Raw genomic sequence first — 7,376 nt, 5'->3', positions numbered from 1 at the left:
TCTCGCCGCACCATCACGCATGCAGATGGGACGGTGTCTTCTTGCTGCAGCAGCACTGCTGCTGCTGCTGTTGTGTTGCTGCAGGCGCTGCGTCACCGTATGCGTTTGCTGCACGGGCTGCGTTGTGCTGCATACCGGGGGGGTTTAGTGGATGTGTATTTGTGTTCTTTGTCTTGCTTTATGATCGTATCTCCTTCTTCTTTCTCCCAGTTGCTGCAGCAGCAGCCGCTGCTGCTGCCTGAGTTTGCTGCTCTCCTTAAACATGGGGAACGCATCAGCTCCCGCACGCTGCTGCTGGCAGCAGACTTGCTCTCTCTCCTCCTTGTGAGCAGCAACACACCAACTGCTGCTGCACCTTCTTCCGCCATACCCTCGCTGCTGCAGCAGCAGCTGCAGCAGCTGCAGCAGCAGCTGTTGCTGCAGCTGCTGCTGCAGCAGCAGCGAAGGAGCGCTGCGGGGGACACAGATGCTGTCGAGTCCATTGGTGTTTAGAGTTGCTGCTGAGGGTTATCGCTGCTTCGCCTGTCTAGCTTTTTCCTTCAGGGTTTAGGGTTTAGGGTTTAGGGTTTAGGGTTTAGGGTTTAGGGTTTGTGTGCAGGAGGACAAGGCTTTGTACAGACAAACAGCGGGGTTGGTTGGGGTTTTTTCTCCGTACGGTTTGTTTTTGTCTTTGCTGCGGCGGCTGCTGGCGAACCCCTTCATCGATCGCCCCTTTCGTGTCTCTCGCATACACACAGCACCACCAAGCAGCAGCAGCAGCAGCAGCAGCAACAGCAGCAGCAGCAGCAGCAGCAACAGCAGCAGCAGAAGTAGTAGCAGGTGCAGGTGTTGCCAGAAAGAGCAGCAGCAGGCGCAGCAGCAGCCGGACCACCAGCAGCAGCAGGACCAACCCGACCAGCAGCAGCAGCAGCAGCAGCAGCAGCAGCAGCAGCAGCAGCCAGTGATAGAGTATGTGGTGGTTGAGGCCCCTGATGAAGCAGCACTGCGCTCCTGGGAGGATAGGGTTGCTAGGAAGGGGGCGCTGCAGCAGCTCGAAGCAGACCTCAACCGCATGCAAACCCTAATGCATCTTCTTGCTGCTTACTCAGCCATCGTCGGCACCACACACAGCGTCATACATGCTTTCGTACAACCAAGTATCTAATACACCCTCGAGGGTTTAGGGTTTAGGGTTTAGGGTCTAGGGTTTAGGGTTTAGGGTTTAGAGGATACACACCCCGTGAGGCGGGGTGGGGTTTAGCGTTTAGTTCACCGGCCAGTTTAGGGTTTAGGGTTTAGGGTTTAGGGTTTAGACGTCAAGGGTTTGGGGGCATTCTGATCCAGTATCAAGGGTTTAGGGTTTAGGGTTTAGGGTCTAGGGTCTAGGCTCTAGGCTCTAGGGTCTAGGGTCTAGGGTCTAGGGTTTAGGGTTTAGGGTTTAGGGTTTGTGTGTAGGTTTGCTGCGAGCACTGATTGGTTTTTTGCGTCACCGGGACCCGCTGCTGGTGCCGGTGCAGATGATAGTGCTGCGGGCGTTGGAGGCGCACGTGGAGCAGCAGCACAGCAGCAGCAGCAGCAGCAGCAGCCAGCTGCTGCAGTTTATACAAGAAGAGTTGCAGCTGCCAGAGAGGCTTCAGGAACGCATGCTTTATGATGCTGCATGCATGCAGCAGCGAGTCAAAGACATGCAGCAGTATGAGCGCTGGGTGGGCTGCTGCTGCAGCTGCAGCTGCTGCAGCAGCAGACGCGACAACCACACAAACAACAGCAGCAGCAGCAGCAGCAGCGGCAGCAGCAGCAGCAGTCAACTCGCAGTAGACGGGGAACAACAACAGCCTGTGACATCTTCCGACAGCAGCAGCAGCAGCAGCAGCAGCAGCAGCAGCAGCAACAGCAGCAGCAGCAGCAGCTGCTGCTGCTGCTGCTGCTCCAACGCCGGCATAGACTGGACGGAGCGATGGGTCTACCCAGCAAATGTGAGTGCTCGCAGCAGCACAGCCACTTCTTCTGTCTCCTTTTTTTTTTATTTTTTTATTTTCTCTCCTTTTTTCTCTCTTTTTGTACTCTTTTTTACTTCTTTTGTCTCCTTTTTTCTCTTTTTTTACTCTTTGTTATCTCTTTTGTCTCCTTTTCTGTCTCTGCCTGTATTCTTTTTTCTTTTTTCTGTCTCCTTTTTTTTTTTGTTTCTATATTTTTATTTCTTCTGTCGCATGCATTGTTTCTTTCTGAATTTGTTTGTCTCTTTACCATTCCTAATTCTCTGCATCTGCACCTGCAACCGCCGCCGCTGCTGCTGCTGCTGCTGCTGCTGCTGCTGCTGCTGCTGGTGCTGCTGCTGCTGCTGCTGCTGCTGCAGGGTAGCGACGACGAGCGTTTACTATACTGGCTGAAGGCATGCGAGGTGGAGACTCGACGCTGCGTGCTGAAGACAGCCACAAAACAGTTTTATTTTATTGCGGCCAACCACAAGCTGCACCCTCCCTTTCTCTACGATATGCTCACACCCAGGGCCCCTCTCGCTGTCCTCTGCGCCGACATCATCGCTAACCCAGAACAGTAAGCACCAGCAGCAGCAGCAGCAGCAGCAGCAGCAGCAGCAGGAGGTGGAGCGGGAGGAGGAGGGGGAGGGGGAGGAGCGGTGGCGGCGTGGTTGTGGTGGTGGTGGTGATGATGCAGTTGCTGTTGCTGCATTTGCTGCTGCTGTTTCTGCTTTGTTTGTGTTTTGTTGCTGTGAAGGTTTCTGCTGCTGCTGCTGTCAGTATATATATACAACATACAGTGTTTTCAAGGGTTTAGGGTTTAGGGTTTAGGGTTTAGGGTTTAGGGTTTGTGTGTGTGGTTTAGTTTTGGGGTTGGCTGCGTCGCCTCTTTTTTCTCCGTCATCACCGACGCTGTCTCCGATGCCCCCCGCCACGCAGCAGCAATCAGCCAGCTGCCGGTGGTGGCTTTGCTGCTGAGCAGCGTGCATGCATCTTACCTGCGTCTCTACCTGCAGCAGCAGCAGCAGCAGCAGCAGCAGCAGCAGCAGCAGCAGAAGCAGCAGAAGGAGGGTGGGTTCATCCCTTACCGCTATCATCATCAGCAGCCGCTGCCACTGCCAGCATCCGGAGACCACCAGCAGCAGCAGCAGCAGCAGCAGCAGCAGCAGCAGCAGCAGAATATGGGTTTGCTGCTGCGGCGGCAGCAGCTAGCGCAGCAATGCGTGCTGCTGCATGAAGGGTGCTTAAACTCCCTGGGGGCCCTCATCACCTCTCTCGCTTCACATACAGCCGGGCTGCGGGCCCTAAGACAAGACAAAGTAGGGGAGATGGTGCAGCAGCAGCTCGATAAACTGCAGCAAAACAAGCAGCAGCAGCAGCAGCAGCAGCAGCAGCAGCAGCAGGGAGAAGGGCAGCAGGGAGAAAGTTCACAAACGGGACAGTCGGAACAGCAGCAGCAGCAGCAGCAGCAGCAGCAAACTGCTGCTGCAGCAAGCAATCAACCCGTCACAGATGCTGCATCAAATGCCGATGCAGCAGCACCTGCAGCAGCAGCAGCAGCAGCAGCAGCAGCAACTGGTGCTGAAGAGTCGATTTCTATGGAGGTGTCTGGGCCTGCTGCAACGCGGAGCACTGCAGCAGCAGCAGCAGCAGCAGCAGAACCTGCATCATCATCATCATCATCAGCAGCAGCAACAGCAGCAACAGCAGCAACAGCAGCAGCAAAAGCAGCAGATCAAGACGATGCAGGTGCTATCCAAGCCGAGAAGGACGCGTTGCTGCTGCTGCAGCGGCACATGCAGCTGCAGCAGCAAGACTTGCTGTCGTTTCAGGGGGCGCTGCAGCACAGCAGCAGCAGCTTCTCTCCATGGGCTGCATGCTCTCTCCTCGTCCATGCTGCTGCTTCTGCTGACGTTGTGCTGCTTGATAGATTCGGAGAGGCTGCTGCAGGGGTAAACACACTGCTGCTGCTGCTGCTGCTGCTGCTGTTGCTGCTGCTGCTGCTGCTGTTGCTGCTGCTGCTGCTGTTGCTCGTTGTGATGATTCAGATGGCGATGCTGCTGTTGGTGCTGCTGCTACTACTGTTGCCCTTGTTGCTGCTGCTGCTGCTGTTGCTGTTGCTGCTGCTGCTGCTGGTCGAGTGTCCTGGCGCATGCGTAGTTTAGCGTGGTGCTGCTGCTGCTTGTATTTGTTGCTGCTGCTTGTATTTGCTGCTGCTGCTGTGTTGCTGCCTGTATCTCTGTGTCTGCGGCCGTCTTGCTGCTGCTGCTGCAGCGGCAGCTGCATCTGTTCTGTTGCATATGTGATGATGCTGTGTGTGTGCTGCTGCTGCTGCTGCCGCTGCTGCTGCTGCTGCTGCTGCTGCAGCTGGGGACAGCACTGGATGAGGTGCTGGGGTGTATAGCGAATTCGTCAGCAGCAGCAGACTCGTTGGGGGGTTCAGAGGCCCGCGACGTGTTGGTGCAGCAGATGCTGCTGCTGCTGCAGCAGCTCATCGTTGCTGCGGGAAAGCTGCAGCCGTGGAGGCCCGTGCCCCCTGCTGCTGCTGCAGCAGAGACCAGACGCAAGGCGCAGCAAAGACCAATGGACGTCTCAGACCTGCAGGTAACACCTTGCTGCTGCTGCTGCTGCTGCTGCTGCTGCTGCTGCTGCTGCTGCTGCTGCTGCTGCTGTTGCTGCTGCTGTTGCTGCTGTTTCTGTGTTTGTAGCAGTTGGCATCGTCGCACATGCTGCTGCAGCCTCTCCTCATCCTCCTTTTCTCCCGCCCTTCCTCCTGCCGCTGCTGCTGCTGCTGCTGCTGCTGCTGCTGCTGCTGCTGCTGCTGCTGCTGCTGCTGCTGTTGTGTGCAGCTGCGGAGCTCTGCGTCTGAGTGGCTGCTGGACCGCATAGCAAACCTCGCGCGTTTTTTGTCGGCTGTCTTGGCGTCAGCAGAAACGCAGCGTCGGTTTGTGTCTCGGGGGGGCATCATGCTGCTGCTGCAGCTCAGCGACAGCAGCTGTCTGCCCCCCGGGCTGCTGCAGCTGTTCCCGCAGCACCCCCTCGTACACCTGCTGCGGCATGCTGCTCCTTATGACTCTCTGCTGCAGCAGCAAGCGGTGCAGCAGCTGCTGCTCGATAGAGCTCTCACAGCACTGCAGCGGCTGCTGGCGGTGAAACAACGATGGAGAAAATGCGGCTTCTGGCCCCGCAACCAGAACCAGCAGCAGCAGCAGCAGCAGCAGCAGCAGCAGCAGCAGCAGCTGCCTGAGCCCCTGAGATATGTGCCGCAGCAGGAGAGAAAGGAGCTGGTTTTCTCTCTGCACGGCTGCAGCAACTCGATGACTTTGCTGCTGTCTTTACACCGGGAGTTTTGTCTTGCGTATGGTACAGCCCCAACGAGAACAGCAGCATTCGCGCAGCAGCAGCAGCTGCAGCAGCTGCTGCTGCTGCACCTAAGCCACCTGCTGCTGCTGCTGCAGCCCCTTTATACATGGATGCTGCAGCTGCTCTATGCATGCACGCCCCCTGCTGAGGGAGAGAACCCCTCGCTGCTGAGCCTGAAACACAACTGCCACGAGCACCCGTCGGTGCGCGCCAGCAGGCTGCTGCACGAGCAGCAGCTGCAGCAGCAGCAGCAGCAGCAGCAGCAGCAGCAGCACAGGGGGCCAGCAGCACCACCACCTGATCACCCACTCTCTAACAACGATATGCTCTGGAGCTCGCTCGGAGAATTCGCGTACTCTTCTCCTCCGCCGCTGCCAGCAGGCTACAGCAGCAGCAGCAGCAGCAGCAGCAGCAGCAGCAGCAGCAGCAGCAGCGGTAGTGGCAGTGTGGATATTGGTAGTGACAGCAGACGCAGTGCGGGAGCCACCAGCAGAAGTAACAGCAGCAGCAGCAGCAGCAGCAGCAGCAGCAGCAGCAGCTGCAGCAGCGCTGCTTTTGTCTCTGGGGAAGCAGCAGACAGCCCCGTTGTGCTGCAGGAGCTGCTGCGGGCTGCATGCATTACCTGTAGGAATTTCCTGTGCATGGTAAGATACCTGCTGCAACACCATCTGCTGCTGCTGCTGCTGCTGCTGCTGCTGTGGGTGCTGCTGCTGCAAACCGGTGTTGCTGCTGCTGCATTTGCTGCCGCTGCTGCTGCTGCTGCATGCGTTTTTTTTGCTGCATGTTTTTCCGAATTTTTTGCTGCATCAACTGCCCTCACTGCTGCTGCTGCTGCTGCTGCTGCTGCTGCTGCTGCTGCTGCTGCTGCTGCTGCAGGTGAGCCGGCAGATAAACGGGGGGGGGCTGCGGGTGGGCCGCAAGACGCCGCCGCAGCAGCAGATTGCTTCAGCTCATTTGTTTCTCATCGCGGAGACAGCGCGGGGCTTGCTGTCTTCGATTCCTGCTGTTCCTCTGCCGATACCCCCGCTGCTGCATGCGTTACCTTCTGCTGCTGCTGTTGCTGCTGCTGCTGCTACTCCCACCAGCAGCAGCAGCAGCAGCAGCAAGTTGCAGTATGTCATGCCTGAACCAGCTGCCGTTGCAGCAGATGCTGAACGCGCAGCAGCAGCAGCAGCAGCAGCAGCAGGAGCAGCAGCAGCTTCCTCCAGCAACTCTTCGGAGATGGAAATAGACACCAGCAGCAACACTAGCAGCAGCAGCAGCAACACTAGCAGCAGCAGCAGCAGCAGGAGCAGCAGCAGGAGCAGCGGGAGGTTCAGCATAAAGGGCCTGACCATTGGTCAGTCTCTGTCTTACCTTTCTGATGTTTGCGATATTTTATATAAACTTCACGTCGATGAAAAAAACAGAGGAGTACTCATGACACTTAGCTTTGATCTTTTTCAAAAGGTATTATACTTGCTGCTGCTGCTGCTGCTGCTGCTGCTGCTGCTGCTGCTGCTGATGCTTCTGGTGCTCGTGCTGGTGTTGCTGCTGCTGCTGCTGCTGCTATTGGTGCTGCTGCTGGTGCTGGTGCTGCTTGTGGTGGTGGTGCTGTTGCTGTTGCTGGGGTGCTGGTGTTGCTGCTGGCGCTCCTGCTGTTGCTGGTGCTGGTGCTGCTGGTGCTGCTGCTGCTGCTGCTGCAACTCGTACTGCAGCAGGAACTGCTGCTGCAGCAGAAGAACCAGCAGGAGCAGCAGCGACAGCGCGAAGGGTAGTGAGGATCAAGAGCAGCAGCAACAGCAGGAGTTGGTGATTGTTTGTTTGCTGCTGCTGTGTGTTTCTGCTGCTGCTGCTGCTGCTGCTGCTGCTGCTGCTGCTGCTGCTGCTGCAGGTGGGTGGGTTTTCTGCTGTGATGAAGGCCTTCCACTACACTGCTGCCTGCAACGTAGCGATTTGCGCGCTGCTGGCGACGCGTGTGTGCACCTGCTGCAACCCCATATGCATGCAGCAGCAGCAGCAGCAGCAGCAGCAGCAGCAGGAGCAGCAGCAGCAGCAGCAGCAGCAGCAGCAGGG

At 57.3% G+C, this 7,376-nt stretch overlaps 1 protein-coding gene across 1 annotated transcript in view; it reads left to right on the top strand.

Moving 5' to 3' along the window:
* EMH_0010290 (uncharacterized protein) overlaps positions 1–7,376 on the top strand; it is a gene marked incomplete at both ends in the record, with an annotated part of 19,553 nt that overhangs the window by 2,628 nt on the left and 9,549 nt on the right. The window contains 9 exons of the mRNA XM_013498901.1: positions 85–324; positions 599–1,136; positions 1,435–1,955; positions 2,336–2,535; positions 2,824–3,910; positions 4,326–4,562; positions 4,808–5,965; positions 6,198–6,660; positions 7,222–7,376. Of these exons, the coding sequence (XP_013354355.1) occupies positions 85–324; positions 599–1,136; positions 1,435–1,955; positions 2,336–2,535; positions 2,824–3,910; positions 4,326–4,562; positions 4,808–5,965; positions 6,198–6,660; positions 7,222–7,376 (4,599 nt within the window). The remainder of the gene's footprint in view (positions 1–84; positions 325–598; positions 1,137–1,434; positions 1,956–2,335; positions 2,536–2,823; positions 3,911–4,325; positions 4,563–4,807; positions 5,966–6,197; positions 6,661–7,221) is intronic.

Source organism: Eimeria mitis, genomic scaffold, assembly GCF_000499745.2.
Source record: "Eimeria mitis Houghton genomic scaffold, Emh_scaff381, whole genome shotgun sequence".
Classification (NCBI taxonomy): Eukaryota; Apicomplexa; class Conoidasida; order Eucoccidiorida; family Eimeriidae; genus Eimeria; species Eimeria mitis.
Note: the sequence above shows the minus strand (reverse complement) of the source record. Positions and strands in the feature narration are given on the sequence as shown.